Source organism: Lytechinus variegatus, chromosome 10, assembly GCF_018143015.1.
Source record: "Lytechinus variegatus isolate NC3 chromosome 10, Lvar_3.0, whole genome shotgun sequence".
Taxonomy (NCBI): Eukaryota; Metazoa; Echinodermata; class Echinoidea; order Temnopleuroida; family Toxopneustidae; genus Lytechinus; species Lytechinus variegatus.
This window is the reverse complement of record NC_054749.1, coordinates 34,387,884-34,408,204: the sequence shown is the minus strand read 5'-3', so window position 1 is coordinate 34,408,204 and position 20,321 is coordinate 34,387,884. Positions and strand designations below refer to the sequence as shown.

Below are 20,321 nucleotides of genomic sequence, written 5' to 3'. Positions count from 1 at the left end.
TTCAAACCCCAGCCGCGTCAGGTCAAAAGACGTTAAAAGATGGGAGTTGCTGCTACCCTGTTTGGCGTTCAACGATTAAACGGATAGAGCCTCGTCGATCTGGCGCTGCACAGCGGCTGCCGGGCCCAAGATCATCGGGCAAAGCAAATTTTCGTTTCATTTCATGTCTATAAAGATAAAACATGGATTTTCATTTTCTTTCTGAAACAGAACAAGCAAATGTCCTCTCTTATATAGGCATGAATAAAGAGCATAACTTGGATCAAAATTTTCATTTTATTTAGGCTAAACAAAGCCCTTCGGAAGACGAAAAGTGCGAATCACATGATCTGAGAGCAAGTAATGATAAAAATCGCAGTGGAAATAATTAAGAAACATTTTGATACAAAATTTCCCATAATCTTTTGAGATGGCAAGTGGTGGTGGTGATGGTGAGGTCAAGCTGATGCGATCCCTGATGGGAGGAGAGCTGGAAGATCAACCTGAAGAATCATCTAAGAAGGAGGAGGAAGGATGGAATAAAGTCAAAGTCAAGGTCTTGTCACCAAGGAAACCGTGTAAACCCGATTACTGGGGAAGTAAGTAGGCCTTAAGTTCCTTTTCTTTCGGTTTTCCTCCTTCTTTCCGTTCTTTCTTATATTATTTACTTATCCTTACTTTTCCTTTCTTCCGGGCCCTTATTTCTTTAGTTCCCTCCTTCATTGTTTAATTGTCTTAATTGTATTTTTCCCTTAACGTTTTTTTTAATTATTAATTCTGTTCTTACTCCTTCATTATTATTCTGATATAAGGCTTATCGTAATCCGACAATAGAATATCCCTTCTTTAATTCATTTTATCATACATGTCAGGTGAATTAAGATCTGAATAATTAGCCTATGAGAGCAGCTTTTAACTTGTAAATTTCAAAACAAAGTAATAGGTGAAAAGAATCATGAGAATTGGAGGTGGGTTCCCTTCCGAGCAAAAGAGCTCCAAATTCCGATGTGCATTCAATATCATTTGAAAGATTCTTGAGAGAGGGGGCAGGTTACCCGAACCTTATTGGTTTGTGAAAATACCAGTTAAATCAAACGGCAACGTCGTGAACGTAAATGCTTTAACATGTTTAAACGGTGACACGACTTTTGTTCCTACGACATTTGATCCGGGGACCGTTTCATCAACATTTTTGCCCGACAAGTTGTCAGATCTGACATGATTCTGATTGGCTGAGAGGTACTGTTACTATAGTAACTGTCGGATAAAATGAGACTTGTCGGATAAAACGTCCGACAAGTCCTTTCATGAAACGCTCCCCCGGTCTTAATGTCTCAGAGGGCATATGGTTAGAGTCGGGATTATAATAGCATTGTTTGTCCCGAATAATGTAAATAAGGTTTATCTAGTTTTGAAAGTTAGATTATTATTTTTGGCTAACTTGCAGATTTTCCATCAGAGCAAATGTCATGGAACCGTTTAAACGAAGTGAAGCTATAGATTAAGTAATGTACTTTTGGGAATAATGGTTTATGGTATTCAATATAATTATTATTTTATTCATTTGGGGATGAGGGATTTACATGTATAGGGTAAGGGGTAGCTGCGAAAGAGTGAAACGACCAAGCTGGATTTGGTGGAGGAAACATGAATACAAGGCCTTTTCACTAAACGAAAAACAATATTAAATATATAAGCATAGAACATGAAAGAAGAGGGGTGCTGCTGCATTGATCCGAAACTGTCCAAGACATACATGTATATTTAACAGTGAAGAAGACTCAGTGGCGTACAGGTGGGGGCTTGCCCCTTCCCCAAAGAGTTTCACGACCAAGAAGAAAAAGAGAAAATGAAAGAAAAGGGAGAAGAGTGAAATATAATATTATTTTCTGAAGGTTGTGTGCACAAAACAAGATGTTTTGTAATGAAAATCTAATTTTTTCCTCCCTCGCAACTTTTTATAATTTTTCACCGATGCGCCATATCTTGCGCCCTCAAAATTGTTGGCTCATTACGCCACTGCATATTTTAAGTGATGTGAAAATGTTTCCTATTATAACAAACCTCATCTCGTTATAGACAAAATAATCCATATTTTGACATTATACCACGAGCCAGTTCATTGCATTTAACCTAATTAGGTTTGAGATTTATTATCCCCCCTCTGCATGACATCAAATTGACGTAATCAATGTGGTCGATTGTTTCCATATATATATGAAACAGTGACGCTGTAATATTTTCATTTTATTATCATGATCAATCTAAAATCAAACAAAATAATGAAGGGACGAATTATTTTTTTTTCAATTCAATTTGCATTTATTTCATTCTCGATAAAAACAATTATAAAGCAAGGTATGAGAAACAATATATTTACAAGCAAGAGTAAAAATGAAAATGAAATGGGGAACTGCATAAATAAAGCCAAGTGGTCTTGTGTAAGCGCAGTTCCCAAAAACATTAATAACATGACATGGTTTATTCAAAAATTGCTTATTCAAACAGCAAAATGCATGTATTTCTCCCGATATGGAGATAAAACTGATAGGCTTAGTCAAAAATAAATTCAAAGTCATTGTACATCTACAGATATTGGAAAGTATGAGATCGATATGAAATTAATGAAAGCCCAACATTCAGTAATTCATTCAGTTACATTCAATCATTATAAAATAATCAACCATATAAAAAACTGCTTTTCCAATAAAGTGTCTTGTCCCCTTTCCGCAAATGTAAACTTACATAAACTTGACTAGACAGCACCATTACCACGGTTTGTTAAAAAACCCGATAAAAACATACATACATACATATATATGTATATATATATATATATAGTTAGAATGTGTTCATTATAGGCCTACACTTTATGATCGAAAGGGAAATATTACATATAGATATGATTGGGACATTGGCTTTAAATGTAATTTTGGAAGCACAGATCATGTACTTATTTTGACATCACTCTCTAACGGAGACTTGTTAATATTGATATATGCCTTGCGGTCATGGAAACGACAGTGACAATAACGCTGATCTACTAGTATTGTATTTTTTAATTTGCGTGATTAAAAAGGAGGGGCGAATCGAAGTGTGATAAAAGGTCAATGTCATTACGCGTGAACTCATTAATCATGTTCATAGTGATGGACTCTTCGTGGTCATGGTGATCACGAGGACGACGATGATAATAGAAATATATGATGATGATAATGATGATGATGATGATAATGATGATGATGATAATGATGATGACGATGATGATGATGATATCAATGATGATATTGACGTTAATGATGATGATTGTGATGCTGATAGTGATGACGATGATGGTGATTGTGATGGTGATGATGATGATGACGACGACGACAATGATGATGGTGGTTTGTGGTGGTGTCTGATAATAATGATGACCAATGACCATCATTTCGTAACAGTTTTAACATGTTTCTTGGATGTGAGTGGCAAGCTACTGTAAGCTATTTTGAAAATGGTCCTCTCTTTGCAATGATAAGTTTTATTATGGACTATGTCCATTGTCTTAAGTGTCTTTGATAGAAAGAAAAAGAAGACATGCGTTAATATCTTATCTTTGAATGAAAAGGAGAGAGAGCTGTGATTGGCTTTCCTCTCTATTAAGAATTGTAATGTTTGTGGTTGCTAACATATATAGATCATTTTGTACGAGTAGAGGTAGTATTACGGTTGACAACTAGCCTGAAAATTCGGTGTGGTTGATTAATGTATTATAATGTTTATAACAAAAGAGGGCGTTTCACAGTTGACACCACGAAAGTGTTTCATGAAAGCTGTTCGGTATATACCAAGTCAGAGTTCACCACATTTTGATTCCCATCAGCAATAGTTGAAATCCGCTCTCTGTAGATTAAATCTATCGTTGCTAACAAGCACCTTGATACATATTTTCTTATTAAATTAATTGGAGTACAAAAATTCCCTCATTTATTTTCTAGGAAAGCATTTCAATCGCATTATCTCCATGACCTATACAGTGATAACGATGATGATGACGACGATGACAATGACGTTGATGATTTTGATTTGATCCCCAAAATGATTATGCTTTTGTGACCTCAAGATGAAAAAGTTGCATCCAATTTGCAGCGTAATTTGTAAAAAAGTAAGATACACGATAGTTGGCTTTTTCTTCCAAAATAAATTATCACTAACTCACAGTGGCTGAGTGGCGTAACGAGCCAAAACTTTAGAAAAAGCCAGATATGGCTAAAAATTTCGACATTTTTATCATGAAAATCCATTTTCGATTGATTTTTACACAAAATTTAGAAAAAATATCATAATCATTTCCCCCTTGTCTCTTTCCTTTTCTTTCTTTTTCACTTTTTTCTGGGTCGTGAAAAAAAAATGATGGGGGAGGCAAAGGCCCAAGCCCACCATCTGTACGCCACTCCTAACCCACTTTATTTTGACATGATCTATATGGCATATACCAAAGTCTTCTAACCAACTTTTCGATGACTAAATGTTATTCTTTAAGAGTATCGTTTGAATAGAATAAGGTTGAGAGGAAACAAGGTGGTATTGATTCGAGTTGAATTGTCTGACCCCTTTTTATACAATAAATGAGATGGAGTGATCGATATTTTAGTTTTCAAATCGATATAGGGGAAGGGCCCTTGGCCTTCACAGTGATATTATTCTTTATGCATATTATGACAGTTTAATATGACTTATCAATGTTGGGGACTCCTAGCAATTCAAGTAAAAAAAAACCCCGACATTTATTTGGTCCGTGTAAGGAAGCTGGAAGGTAAAATAAGTAAAACACAACCAATATGTTTTCATTAGGGTTGACACAAATGTCATATGGACTTTCCCATCTCCCCCGTATGAAGTACATTCTATTTAATTTATTCAGATTACAGAAAATTTGGTCGCAACAGGTTAAGAGTTTGATTATCAATTTGTGGTTCTCGAGTTGTGGAGTAATGCTCGTCAAACTAGGGCTCCAGTCGGTCAATACCGAAGGTAGAGAGTGAGAGGGGGGGGGGGGGGAGAAAGGTAGTGTAAACGCGGGTATTGCGCCTCTTCATACTGATCAGTAGTCCCAACAAAACAAATCGGTCGAACTGCACTCCCGCGAAGAAAAGAATAATGGAAACGGGCTCGCATTGTTCTTCCGTGCGTGCTGCACGCACCGTAGATGAGTTTCGAATGCGCGTGCGTAAGGTCAACGGGGTTTGGCTGACCCTCCTCCGACTATTGATTTTCTGCCATGTAAATAAAAGTTTGCAAAGCGTCTGGTATCTAAGGGACCAAACCAAGGCTATACACACTGGTATACACTCTTGCGAAGATTTAGCAGCTCACTCGCACATGTAAACTTGTTTGCAGTGTTGTGGGTGTTCTGTTTTGCCGGTATACCACGGATGTATACCACCGACTCCTGATTAAATATTAGGTGATTGTGATGTCTGGAAGTTGTGACAAGTTTGCGGAACATTTGTCAGGATTGTTGTATGTGTGTTACACGATCTACCCTGGAAAAAAACAGTATAAAGTGGGTCTTTTTGTGATTCATACTTTGAAGTTGCAGAATACCGGTTGACGTTATATTATACAGGGAGTTAACTCCTTCGTTTGAGAAGGTTACATTATTGGATTTTACCGGTAAACGACGCACTGCGGTTTCTCATTCGATTCGGTGCTGGTCCAATATATTTTTTGAAGGCAGTACATTATCCTGTTGCAGTAATGACGGTGAAAATTATGTTCAGGTGATGCCGATGATAATCATGACTATGAGCCTTTGTAATGTATTTATGATGTAAACACATCGAGACGACTTAATTGGATAGTAACTCTAGACAAGGACTTATAACATTATGCCGGTCGCAAAAAACAAATCCAAAACGAAGAAGGGTGACGAGGGAAAGACCAAGGTGAAGAAAAAGGAAGAGCCAACTCCGACACCGAACCAAGAGAATATTAGTCCTTGTAAGTATAACGCAATACTGATGAGTATATGTTAAAAACAACATATACATATAATCATACACTTTACAATAAAATGTGCAAGAGTGCTGATTTTATAATTCGTGTTTCATTGAGTTTGTGGATCATTCTTTAGGCCCAAGCAAGGTCAATTGCTGGGTCATAATTGATCTATTACCAATGTCAGTAACCACAACCACAAGAATGTCATCGTACTCCTCATTACGTATTTTGATGACTGCAAGTAATGGTCGAAAGTTTTTGTTGCACTGACTATTACTTTATTAACTCCTCATTAAGTTTTACACGAATACCTTTGCCCTGGCCCTCTCATATTTCCCCCTTTCTCATCAACCTCACCGTCTTTTTCATAACTGTAGTCAGATCCCCGGTATCAAATAGCTACCAATATCATAATTGATGCATGAGTCTGATCATCGTCATCATCATCATCATCATCATCATCATCATCATCACCACCACCACTATCACCGCTACACCCACCATCACCACCACCACTACCACCACCATCATCATCATCATGACCATCATCGTCGTCATGATGATGATCATCATCTTCATCATCATCATCATCATCATCACCACCACCACCACCACCACAATCACCACTACATCCACCATCACCACCACCACCACCATCATCATCATGATCATCATCGCCATCATCATCATCATCATCATCATCAAAATCTAAAGTATTTCCAATCCATCACTTTTCACGTCCTTAATTGTTGCCATCATTCTCACATCTTTTATAATTATTTTTATAACATCAGGGGCCGTTTCACAAAGATGTTCGTAAGTTAAGAGCGACTTTGAGAACGACTGGTGAACCTTTCTTAGGTGCCAAACCATCGCCAGTGAATATTCCGTTTACCACTAGAAAGGATCACCAGTCGTTCTTAAAGTCGCTCTTAACTTACTAACAGCTTTATGAAACACCCACCAGAAATAACTTTAACATGATTGTAATCTTCCTCATCGTCATCATCTTTAGCCTGGATGTCTGAGAAACTGTTCTACTCTATGTCCGATTGCCTTCATTCTAATATCACTGTCTGTTTTGTGGCTGATGTCCCCAACCAGCGCCAAGTATCTCGATATTGATAAGCACAAGGTTGAATCTTGCTTAGTTAAATCGAATTCATAGCCCTTTGTCTGTAAAGCGTTGTTTTCTGTAATAGGTGCCATTTTTTACGCACTATCCCCGGGGCACTATCCAATTACTCTGTGACTGATGAAATCCCACTCCTATTGTCGCCAGCAGAACGATTGGGACAATAAAGTACATTCATCTTATACCTCTTTATATGCACCATAAAGTTAACGGATGGAGTTGAACAAGGGATCATAAAACAACGAAGTCATCCGTGATGGCGTGACGCCTCGTTATATGCTTGAAAATGAAACTTGATTTACCTCGCCAAGGAATCATGTCTTATCAAAGCTCTTATGTAGACCTATATCATGAAGGGTATAATTTTAACACGGGGTGGGTAGGTGCGGGGCTCTGTCCTCTATAGATGTCCGTGCATGTTCCTATAAATTTTATTAAACAATTTAGAAATATACTCTTAAGTTTTGGTATCGTAATTTACGTGGAAACATAATATACTTGCAGACGTGTGACAATGGACTATATTTTTTGTATAATTCCTTTGACTTATTTTTTGTTACGAATTGTGCATAGACTCTAGATTATAGCAGAAAAAATGTTATTCTAGTGGGTAAGTTATGATAATACAATTTCAAAATCATACAATGTAAAATAATGATGTGCTAATTTAGCACTTACAGTGCTTGTATAGTGACTGCACTACGAGGGCTGATTTTCTAGTTTTAAATTTGAAACTAGAAAATCAGCACTCGTAGTGCAGTCACTATGCAAGCACTGTAAGTGCTAAATTAGCACTTCATTTTTTACAGTGTACAGGGGCAGTTCAAGGCTAACGCGATTCAGTGATATTGTATTTAAATAGTTTGATTATCAGAGGCAAATACATCAGTTTTCAATATATCACTCCTGTAGTACGTGAGTAATCAGTTAAACATATCATAAAATTCGATAACATTCTTCCTTAATCAGTTTTCAATATATCACTCCTGTAGTACGTGAGAAGTCAGTTAAACATATAAAATTCGATAACATTCTTCTTTAATCAGGGTTGCTATGCGCAACGAGACTGCTCAAATATAGCAGGAAATAGAACGGACCTATATGTAAATTGAGATACGGTGACATCCGCAAATCAAAGTCATCTTGGTTATTTGTTTAGAGTCGTCATTGGCAATGAACAAATATATCATTACCATTCGATTTCTTGATTAGTACTATTCATTCGACTTTGGAATGCTCCTGATGATCACGGTGATATGTTTTTTATTATTTTTTTACAAAGAGAGATAAAATAACAAAGAACAACACAAGATAATAGACTATGTTTTTCCTCACGAGAATTAATTACGTGATTACTCATATTCAATGTAAATTGCAGACAAAATCTCTATAGGATTTATACAATGGATGACGACTTGGTACACTGTAAAAACTGCGGTGTTAAAACTGACACCAATTGGTGATAGAGGACCACACCCTGAGGTGTTAAAATTACACCCTAGAGATTAAACATGACACCAAAGAGTGTAAATGTAACAACAAAAGGTGTTGTAATAACACCTATAGGTGTAAAACTAACACCACCAATCTAACACCGGTGTAAAATAACTGGTGTGGTCCTCTATGTACACCGGTTAACACCATAGTTTTTTGCTGTGTACATAATAACAGCGTACTACTTAGAGAATCTTAAAATTCGCATTTCGTTTATAACACGTTATATTATGTTTTAAACAGAAAGCAAAGCATGCCATTATTCCTGGGGGCCGTTTCATAAAGCTGTTCGTAAGTTAAGAGCGATTTTACGACTGGTGATCCTTTCTTACGCGCTTAACCATCGCCAGCGAACATTTTGGTGTACACCGTTTAACACAAGAAAGGATCACCAGTCGTTCTTAAAGTTGCTCTTAACTTACGAACAGCTTTATGAAACGGCCCCCTGGAAAACAACATTCATTCTCATACAGGGTCCCTGCTCACACTATGGTATTTATTAATGTCTTCAGTTTCCATGGAAACTCCCCATGCTCCCCACTTCCGCATTTGCTGGAGCTCCTTGAGAAAACCCATTTTCAAGTCCTCACCAGCCATCAGTCACGCATGACATTAATAATAAAAGACTCTCTATAGGATCTTCAACAAGACTACCAACGCGATGCAATGCTTCTAGAATAAAAAACACATTGAACTTCACACAATTAATTCAAATGAGAAACAAACATCGCTCTGCCTTCATTGGGATAACTACTTTGTATAGAATAAGAAGGGGGAATTCCCCCTACAATTCCCCCTTCGCGTTTCGTCTAACTTGTAAACATAAAAATTACGTTTATCAATAATCATATCGTTCTTATGTCAAATGCAAAGATGTTTCGACTATATCCCGGCTTTATAGCTTTAATAATCTAATTTTCTGTGTATTTGAAGAATTATTCCTAGCGGGTATCCATTGCTATTATTATGTTACGTGGTAAACTCGGGGTTCAAATTAAACTCTGATCTAAAGTTGTGGATTCCCTGGTTTAACCATAGGAGTAGAATGGATGGCTAATTGTGACACTGATCTTCTAACAGTGGATATTTAAGTTTAGCAGTACATTTTGTGCCACATTTAGGACTGTTTGTGAATAATGTAATAACTGATTTTTTTCACCATTTGGGCAAGAGGAAAGGATACAGTAATATAAGAAACATACAATGCTCTTGGCAAATTTCTCGGCTTCCAATAAATCTAGCATATTAGGCCATGGTGTAAGTTAAACATGTTAAAGAGGACTTCAGAATACGGGCCATGCAGTATGATGGTTGAATATCATACCGAGGAAAGATCAAATTTACGTCATTGGCTAAGGATTCGAATCAACAGCCTTCTACGGCGATAGTCGGAGCCATTGCACTTACGACGCTTTCACATAAATCAACATTGAAAGGCTTGGAAGTTGATACATTTTGTCAAAATGTGACATTAACACATACAGGGCACATACCCGTGCTACGACGAGTTGTGTCAACGATTTACCAATTTTGTGTTTAATTCACATGTTTTTGGTGTGAAATGTTCACTTGGAAAATGTCAAATCATGCATTGTCTTTACATTTATTGATTTGATGTTGTGAAACAAAGCGTTCAAGTAAAAAGTGACATTTGTCACTCTCACACCTGCTTCCTATTCTTGTGAATGGTTAATGTGTTTCCTTCTTTTCTCTCCTAGACTGAGGGGCACTAGCGTACCTACGGGGGGGGGCAGTCTGCCCCCTGACGAGTCACAACCCATGCAAGGGACGTATCCCTGTCCCCCCCGACGTGCTTAAATACCTTTTTTTTGCTTGTCTGGTACGAAATCCATTTCTTTCTGGTACGAAATCCATTTTTTGTGGTTGAAGACCTTTTTTTGTGCTTGTCAAATTTTTGGGCGGACGAATTTGCCCCCTCCCCCTGCGAAAAATCATAGGTACGCCACTGGGGAGGGGTGGAGTTAATTTTTTTCTATATACTGGATTCTTATACTCTAGCCTCATTTTCTACATTTATATAAACAAGTTTGGTGCGTTTTCGAGTACGTATTTTAACATAGTGTTGATATTACTGATATATTCATGAGGTAGCAGTATATAAGCAGTATGTCAAAATAAGTACTCGAAAACGCGTTACACTTATTTATATTCCTATAGACTTAATTTAGTGTTTGTCCATTTTCTTCTAATGCGATTTTCTGACGAGAAAAAAAAACCGTCAAGGGGGATATAAAAGATTTAGCGAAATATATAATTCCTCAAATAGTTTTAATCGCGCTTTAGGTCCGATTACCATCTATTGAATGAGAGGAAAGTATTTGAACGTCTTTGATAAACCTTAAGATGATTAAAAGATCCATTAAACCCTACCTCGCATGGGAGGCGGAAGAAGGGTATATTTGTTTGCAAAAAAGAATAAAATGTATGTAGAAATCTGCTTGAGTCTAAGTGGATGTCAATTAATATATTAACCGATAAGACTCTTCCTATACTCTTTCAACTTTGCTGCTCACATTGTTCAATTAAAATCTCGACTGATTTTCTATTGATGAATGATGTATCTACATCACCACTGGGGGTTTAGGAAACACCTGGACTCGACTGACATCAATGACCTATTGGCATTGATAACTCACAAATTAAGAGGGCTACCTTTCCGTTGCAATGTCTGTCAACTTTGATTTCATTGTAATTATGCAAATACACCCATCCATCTCCGATTTATAACTAAATCTTGAAAAGCCACTTTTTATCGGGTGCAATGTATTACCATTGAGTTAAAAAAGGCAAAAACTCTGAAACGATTCTGTATTGTAGAAAGGGGAAGGGGGCATTTTGCCATTGTTGGTCAGCAACAAATCACCATATTTGTTAAATCAATCGATGCGTGTCTCCATTTCGTTGCAGTGTCTTTCAATAATAAGGCTTCAGGATCAATACATGTTATTCCTCAAATGAAAAGGCCATCCCTTTATATGCACAGACAGAAAGTGTGTATAGGTCTACAGGGTCGACGAATGATTGTAGCCAATGTAGATAAAACATTTTGGGAATATGATAAAAGGCATGCATATCTGACTATCATTCTGTCATTCTTTGTGCTTAATGATGCTTTCTGAGTTATCAGCCTGACGCTAAAATTAGATCATAGGTAAATACATAAACGTTAGATTTTGTTATTCACAGGATTTTATACTGAATTGCACTCTTAAAAAGGTTGGGCATAAGAAGGCACAATTTCTAACCATCACTGGGCACTGTCCACACAGCTATAGGTTAATATCTGTCCAAATTGGGTAATGAAAACTAACAATTGGGTAATAAATTTGCTCATTTGGATAATAATTACCCAGAATATATATATATTTTACCAACATACATTATCTAACACAGTGGACAGTATGTTGTCCAACATTTTAAGTATGATAATCATTGATGTAGGTCTATGTATTTTAAAGGGATGTGCGTGTGCTTATGAAGCCAAACATTTCGTGGGATAAGGGGGCTGATATTAAAAAAAATAACATTAATCGTTTTCTCCTTAATCTAATTCATATAATAATTAACAAGGTACAAATTAAGTCATAAAAATAAGTCATATTAATTCTTGAACTAACTATACAAATTATGATTAATTAAGAAACATTATCGAAAAACATATAGAATGAAATTAGCATAATGACTTACAAAATAAAACGAAACTAAAAAATTGCGATATGGTAAATATTTGCGAGCCAGCCATCCCCGAAAAAGCACGGTAATTTAAAGAAAAATAATTAACTTTGTAATTAGATATAGCGCCTTCAAAAGTCAACTATATTTGTAACCCTCCCTGTATTACAAAAAATAAGAGCGTAAAAAGGAGAAATTGAAATATGACGTCATAATTCGCCTTTCATTTACGTAACAAAGCGCGCCAAATAAAATGCGCAAAACTGCCCGCCCAGCTAGCCCTGCGCTGCATGCCGAGCCTTCTCCCCCTGTTACTACTAGCAACATGTGAGCAATCACGTACAAACTTAATTTATTATTGAAGTGATTGCTGTCAAGACATCGCCTTTTTATAAAATATGTCCCAATAATGGGAAAACGTGGGAAAAAGGTCGCCAAAACTAAAAGCAAAAATGTCAAAAAGGAGAATAGAGCGACTGATATGCGAAGCCAATTATTAGCGATCGTTGAAAGGGTTTGTTCAGAGGGCTATCGAAAAGAAAAAAAGGATATTGATGAGTCTTTTCAAGGTAACATGAAAACAATTATTTTTCCCCAGAAATGTTATTTTGGGAATTAAATCGAGTGTAAACTATATGTTTTGCTGACGATAAATGGGAACCGCTCCAAAGGGAAAGCCTGTCCTCTCAGCCAGTCCCCATTAAAGACATTTATCACGACTTCTCATATCTCTCATTTGTTTACAAGGGACCCTTTACTTCTTATGTTTAAAAATGTTATTTGAACTTTTTATTTGATTTCGTGTCATTTATCAGTTAATATATCTAATTAGAGACGTCATTTTCGATATCTTCTATTCTATTAGGCCTACTTAACATGCTCAAGGTAGTAATAACTATAAAGATATTATGTATTTTTTTTACATACGATCGGGACTTGTGCAAAATATTGGTAATTGAATATCACATCAAAACATAGTTTATGTGACGGGTCTGATTCACAAGGTTAAAAGTCATGTTTTCAGTTAAGTAATAAAGAATGTATTTTTGTCCCATTTGGAATCTTTACTGTCCGGTTTTTATTCGATGTTTTTAAAAATAATTGTAATATGATTTTCATTTCGTTTGTTTATGTCATGATTCTACTTTGTTTAAAAGCTTGTGTTGAAAAGTCAATAGATGATAGTTAAGTAATTCATCGACTTTTTTTCTCCAAACAGCGGTCCAAGAATGTCGTCAGATACTTGTCATGTACACCAATCCTCTTGCCAACACCGTGATGGCTTATGACATGATTAGACATCTCCTGGAGAAGGTCGTCATTGACAGCGATAAAGCTCGTTTGATCAGGCGGATGGGGAAGGGGGACAACCCTGAGACGAACAGACAAATCTTAGCTGAGCTTGGAACCAGAGGGGTGAGGGAGTTCGAGGTGTACGTCGAAGGGATTCGGCAACAAGGATTCAGTCTCCTGGCGGACCTTCTAGAGCAAAAACACTTTTCAAGTAAGTTTCTTGATGGAAAGAAGAAGGGAAGGGGAAGGGGCTTTGGAAGGTACCGAGTGATGAAGCATGAAAAAGTGAGCTAAAAAGGGAGTGATACTTACTTTTATACTGAAAATACGATTAGCCAAAATAATACTTCTCCACTTTCATTACAATGTGGAATTATCTTCATTGGCGCTTCGGATAGGGCGGAAGGGCTGCATGTCAACAATATTATTTCGAGGCAATGAAGGGCCGCACGTAGGATTTTTTTCTTTTGGTGGGGTGGGGAGGGGAGGGGGGAGTGGGTTGGTGAGACGCGTATACAATTTTTTTTTGATAAGAAACCGAAAGCAGAGAACTTTTGCCATTTTAGTAGTGAAAATTAATGTTGCAATGCATTTTTTTTATTGTACATTGGTAAGATTTTTGCGAAGAGTGAATAGGTTTTCACATTTTGTTAAAGGGCATTGGAACTTTTCCCCTACCTACGCTTGCTGCTGCCATAGAGATAACCCTGTACATGTCTGACTAACATTTGCATAAAATATTGTAATATTATAGAATGAACCTGCACTGTACGGGAGGGAATTGATCTAGCATTGTCCTTGTCGATGGGGGGGGGGGTGGGGAGAAAAAAATATTTCCATACTTCCTCAATCGCCTGCTGTAAGAGCTCAAGCTGAGTTGGGGATATTAATTTAGGGTCATTGTAATGACTGAAGTTAAAAGCAAGATCGGCATTTCACTTGATGGTCTCTAATCATGCTAATGTTCTACATGTAGTTCGGAAGGGGGGGGGGGGGGTGACAAATTTTACCTGCCATCCATGTGTTAATTTTTGATACAGTGTGTCTTGGAATCGGTGGAGTTAATATAGATTCTCTTCTGTCTTCATTTTAAATTTAGAACTCATTAACTCTCTTGATCCAATCGCCAAGAGACTCGGACACCACTGGAAGAGAATGGCTCTAGAGTTGGGGACAGCCGGCTTTATCCCGAAGATTGAGAACAAGTACGCGAAGGTACGGGAGCAAGCATTATACAGTCTCCTCATATGGGAAGAAACATCTGGGGTTGCGGCTACGGAGAAGAGATTGCTTGATGCCCTAGACTACTGTTCAATGAAAAATACAATAGGTAGGTCTGAACAATACATGACACATAGTTCTTATTGATACGAAAAATTACCCTGGGACGCTGGAAGTCAACATCTGAGATATTGGTAGCATCTTTTGTTAAATGTATCTGTTTGTAGAATGGTGTTTTTTAAATACATCAACATGTTTGCCCCCCCGGAGAAGGCCTACACAGCAAAAACTTTGGTGTTAACCGGTGTACATAGAGGACCACACCGGTGTTAAATTGGTGGTGTTAGTTTTACACCTATAGGTGTTATTACAACACCTTTGGTTGTTACATTTACACTCTTTGGTGTTATGTTCAATCTCTAGGGTGTAATTTTAACACCTCAGGGTGTGGTCCTCTAATAACACCAATTGGTGTCAGTTTTAACACCACAGTTTACAGTGTACTGTGTAACCCTTCCCCGTAGATACGCCACATAAAGAAAACCAAGCATTATATTTCACTGGAATACAACTTACAATTATTTAAATAAATTGGGAAACGTATACACAACCTGTCCGTTTGATTTATGTGGGTCAGCATTAAAGTCTTTTTTGGCTGCATATCTTTTTGGTATCCTTGTTTATCTCTTAATTAGCTATAGGCGTATCTCCTTTTCTATAGGATAAGTTTATTTGATATAAAAAGGGTAGATTATTGTTGAAATGGATAATAAGAAAAGTGAGCCAACTGGTTTAGATTAATTTTGAAATAGACCATTGGCGGATCCAGGGGGGGGGGGGGGCTGGCACAGCCGGCCCGTGCAATTTACAATTTGTAATGTAAAAATGCCGTTAAAACAGAAGTGTGCCTCCCCTTTTGAAAGTGAAGATCTTTTTTGGGGGGCTTGTTAATTGTTTTCGGGGGCGCAATATCCTTAAGTTTGGGTTAAACCAAATGAGGTTGAAAGGTGGGAGTTGCTGCTACCCTATTTGGCGTTCAACAATAAAGGGATAGAGCCTCGTCGATCTGGCTCTGCGTAGCGGTTGCCGGGCCCACGATCAATAATAATATTGGGCAAAGCAAATTTTAGGAGTATTTCATTTCATGTCTATTTTTAAACAATAAAATATGGATTTTCATTATGATTATCTTGATAAGCGTGAGAAAATAAAAATGACCAGATAAAATCAACAGGAGAATCATAATGCAGTAACGCTATTTCATTTTTATATAACATAACATTAATGAATTAGATATTGTATTTTTCTTGTTTCTTCATAGCATGTGTCTGGGGGACGAAGAAGAAAAAGAAAGGCAAAAAGAAAGGAAAAGGTAAGGAAGATGACAAAGTGTATAATATCATGAAAATTCCACGGAGCTATACACTTATTGACAACACTAAGGACAAATAGTCAGCAGTGATGTTTGCAAATGAGAGAATATTTCAGAAAGGCCCTTTAGTCATATTAAAATTACACTTTGAAAAATGGATGTTTCATTATTTTGTGCCCTTTGACAATTCAATCCCATCCGATAAGATACATTGTCAACATAAACAGATTAGCCCTATAACGGGTTCCGAACCCCCTGCAAACTGTGCAAGATATAATTTGAAATAAGTCTCATCTAATTAATTTGATTTTGTTTCAATTTCCCTTGCCTATAATAGACTATTAAATAAAGGTAAGCGTATCACTGCTAATTGTATATACATTTTATACTTGTACCCATCCATGGACAATAATAAACTATCATAGTTACTCGGTTATGGGCGGAAAGTCTTCTTTTTCATTATTTTCATGACATGGTTTATTTCGAGTTTCTGTGGTTTACTTTTCTTTCAAATCGGAAATTCCAAAAGCAAAATGGTGTAATTCTTAATTATAATTTAAATTCCAATTGTTTTTTTTAACATAGTCGGTTTAAAAAAAAATCCAACAAAAGAATAATGCTAGAAAATCATTGAATTTAGTGAAGTAATAGATATGTTAAGATGTTCCTATTTAGTAGAGGAACCAACGTTGTAAAAAACAATCAAATTTCTTTTCATATAACACCCGAACATAGTGGTATAATATTCTGCCTGCTTTAAGTTCAGTCAATTTAAAGACCACTATAAAAAATATAGTATTTGATCAAAGGGCTAAGAGAAAGAGAGAGATGAAAAGTCGAAAGAAAATTAAAAACAGTAAATTTTATCCCATACATATTACAATATTTAGTCATGATGTATATCATTATCATTTTCATTTTTGGGTATTGTTCACCATTTTCACTGATCGTAATTATTAAATTCCATGCATATTCTTTAATTTTCTCACGCATTCTCAGTATAGGAATCTTGTTTCAGTGTATGTTGATGTCTTTCATATCTCGGTTGCGGGGTAATAACATACCTAAATTTAATCTGCCTGCCGTAAGATGAATATTAACAACTCTATTCCCAGTATTATACTCATCAGGCGCCGTAACACAAAGGTTATCATTTAATGAAATGAAATGACCAATCAAGATCCTCGTTGCAAGCGCATTTTGCTCAGTAGACTGACTAGGAACCAATCAGAATAGCCCTTTCAAATTAGCGATCAATCGCTAACCTTTGTGTTACGGGACCCTGGGGCCCGTTGCAGAAAGAGTTGCATTTAAACGCAAGCCAAAAAATCAATCGCAAGTCCCAAAATGCGCGCTGTTGATTGGTTGGAAATCAAGTTGCGCATGATTTTTAGAGTTGCGATTGATCGCAACTCTTTCTGCAACGGGCCCCTGGGGAGCGTTTCATCAATATTTTCATCCGACAAGTTGTCAGATCTGACATCTTTTCATGATTTTGATTGGCTGAAAGGCACTGTTCCTATGGTAACTGTCGGATAAAATGGGACTTGTCGGATAAAACGTCCGACAAGTCCTTTCATGAAACGCTATCTCAATCAATCAGTCAAATTATAATTCTGTAAAGCTAAATTATGCACTGTTAGAAAAAACAGAAGCTATAAAATTTACAGAAGAACAATTAAATAACAGATTCAACAGAAAGAAATAACCAACTTATTCTGAAAGATTTTCTACAATTTTTTTTTACAAATTTTCTACCATTTTTAAAGAACAGGTCTGTTTAAAAAAGGAAAAGGTTTTATTATAATGAATTTGTAAAGTTACATAACTATGTCGACTTGGATTGACCATTTTCATTTCTGTCAAAACGATTTTCTTTTGTCGGATCGGTGTTATCCTTAAAACTTCTTGTCATTGTCGCCATTATAATGGTTCATTATTATTTTTTTTTACTTTACCTCTCACCCCTGCAGGAAAAAAGAAGAAATAAACTGTTCAATCGAAGGAAACCAGAGTTTCGAACGAACTTGCCAAAGTTGGCACTGATGACGTCATCTTATCACGTGCCTCGTATCTGTCCTATGGATGTGTTTTTTATATTACTGTGTGTGCCGGAATACGCGAGCTTTCTGAGCAAAAAACTTTTTGAAATTGGAAGCTCTCCATTGAAGCTTTCATTTGTCCACCGCTTCTCGATGAAAGAGACGACTATAACCTTATGCCTCTAATCAATCATATTTATAGGATCACGTGCTTCTGTCAACTTTAGATATCTTATTTGATATTGGTTTGTCGATGGAGGAAGGGATGCATCTGGATATCTTTGCGATTTTTCAAACTTTTCAATGACTTATTTTCATTCTTCGAGCTTCTTCCGATAGTGATTAGTTTTGACTTCATCACACCAGGGGAAGCTTCTCGTTGATTGTCGGAGTGTACGACAGGTGTAATTTAGAAGACTATATGTTGTTACGTCAGCATCAACATCGTCATCAGAAGAGAAGAGAGAAAAAAAAATCATGTTCAGTGGCTCAATCTCTTGTCCTCATCCTCATCGCTATATCAGCATTGTCGCTCTTTTCTCTTTCGCGAATATGTGACATCTAACAATATAGAAATTATGATAATGTCTTTTGTTCGTTATTATTACAGGGCGATCATGATATTTTAAAAATTGGAAGGTTATTTACGTTAGATAAGACCAAATCATGACAAGTTTATGTTTCAAGTTGATTGCAACTTATTCTGAATACCCAATTCATGAATTAAGCGACATGTATTATGGTATTATAATGCAGACACGACATTTGACTGAGGGGAGGGAGCTTATAAAGAAGAAGTAAGAATGATTGGGTATGTATTTGAACTGATTCTCGAATCGGTCATATCGGTAGCAGTGGTCTCCTATGATATAAAATACCTATTTTGATTTTGAAAAAGGTGTCAGTTGCATTTATTGTGTTTTGATATCGTCAAAGATATGAATCTGTATTTTCAATTATTATCTTCATTTGGGAACCAGCAAGGAAAACTGATAGACCATCTCTATTTATGTGAAATACTGGTTTTAAAGTATAAGGTTCGTATTCGGAAGTACTCCATTTTTATCGGAAAGGTATATTTTTACAAATACAACAAGTTTATATATAGCCTTGTTTTAAATTCTTAATATTACATTGAATGTAGGATACCAACATCATATGACACCAATAATATTTGTGCTGTTGTAATATGTGTTTAAAGTAAATTTTGTTGATGCCCAGTGATAGCTAACATCTGAATGTCAGGGTTTTTGTTCAGGGTAATATTCCTTTGGAAGCGCATAGGGACTTTATAACATGTAATGTGCGCTATACAAGAACTGCGTTATTATTTTATTATTATTTTTAATTTTTTAATTAATATTCATATGTTTTTGAAATCATAAATATAAGGATATAGAATTTCTCGGCCATTAGATGTATTGAAGTTAGATGCTGCAGAGGTTTCATCAGAGGCACTTGATATGTTGAACTAATGAATACACCAGATGAATGATATACCATGTGCAATACAGTGCAAATATTATTTCTAAGAACAAATCGGAGTTACTTTAATTACCGTGATTAAAAGTCTGTCTTTTCTCCATAATATAGAGTTCTTAAATATATAGTTCTGCTAGTATGAAAACTAAAAGATGGTTGATTGTAATCGTAATTATTCATGTTTATTTCATTAATTGGTTTGTATACCGTTTATGACGTTGGTGATTTACAACAGTGATCAAAGCACAGCTTGAACAAAATTAGTTGCTTGAAGAAAGAAAGTCGATCTCGGATAATATGATTTTTAACTTAGATGGTGTATCGTTAAATTTAGTCCAATTCAGTAAATCATTGTCAGTAATGATGTAGATCAAATCTAGACGTAATGATTGATGTTCTTTTTATTAGGAGTTTGTGCATATTATGATGATATCCATAATAGTAATTTGTTAAAATGTTTTATTTTTAGGTATAATATTGTAAAGCATTACGTAGTGTGTGACTCGCTCTAACAAAACTACATGCAAGCCAAAAGTAATGTTGAAAATGAAATATATTTTTAGGGTATTGTAAAGTAATCAATGTGATAAGTGTGCCTTATACAACCATGTACATGTGAGTAATGAAT

At 36.2% G+C, this 20,321-nt stretch overlaps 1 protein-coding gene across 2 annotated transcripts; it reads left to right on the top strand.

Annotated features, from left to right (window-relative positions):
• Positions 1-395: 395 nt before the first annotated feature.
• Positions 396-19,093, top strand: LOC121422285. 2 transcript variants are annotated; one of them, XM_041617218.1, is made up of 5 exons: positions 396-578; positions 13,503-13,787; positions 14,676-14,906; positions 16,119-16,169; positions 18,143-19,093. In XM_041617218.1, the coding sequence occupies exons 1-5, from the start codon at positions 410-412 to the stop codon at positions 18,157-18,159; spliced, it is 753 nt and encodes a 250-aa protein (XP_041473152.1). In that variant the 5' UTR covers positions 396-409; the 3' UTR covers positions 18,160-19,093. The 2 variants fall into 2 exon arrangements, with proteins under 2 accessions (XP_041473152.1, XP_041473153.1); XM_041617219.1 differs by lacking the exon at positions 396-578 and adding an exon at positions 5,257-5,961.
• The last annotated feature ends 1,228 nt before the right edge of the window (positions 19,094-20,321 follow it).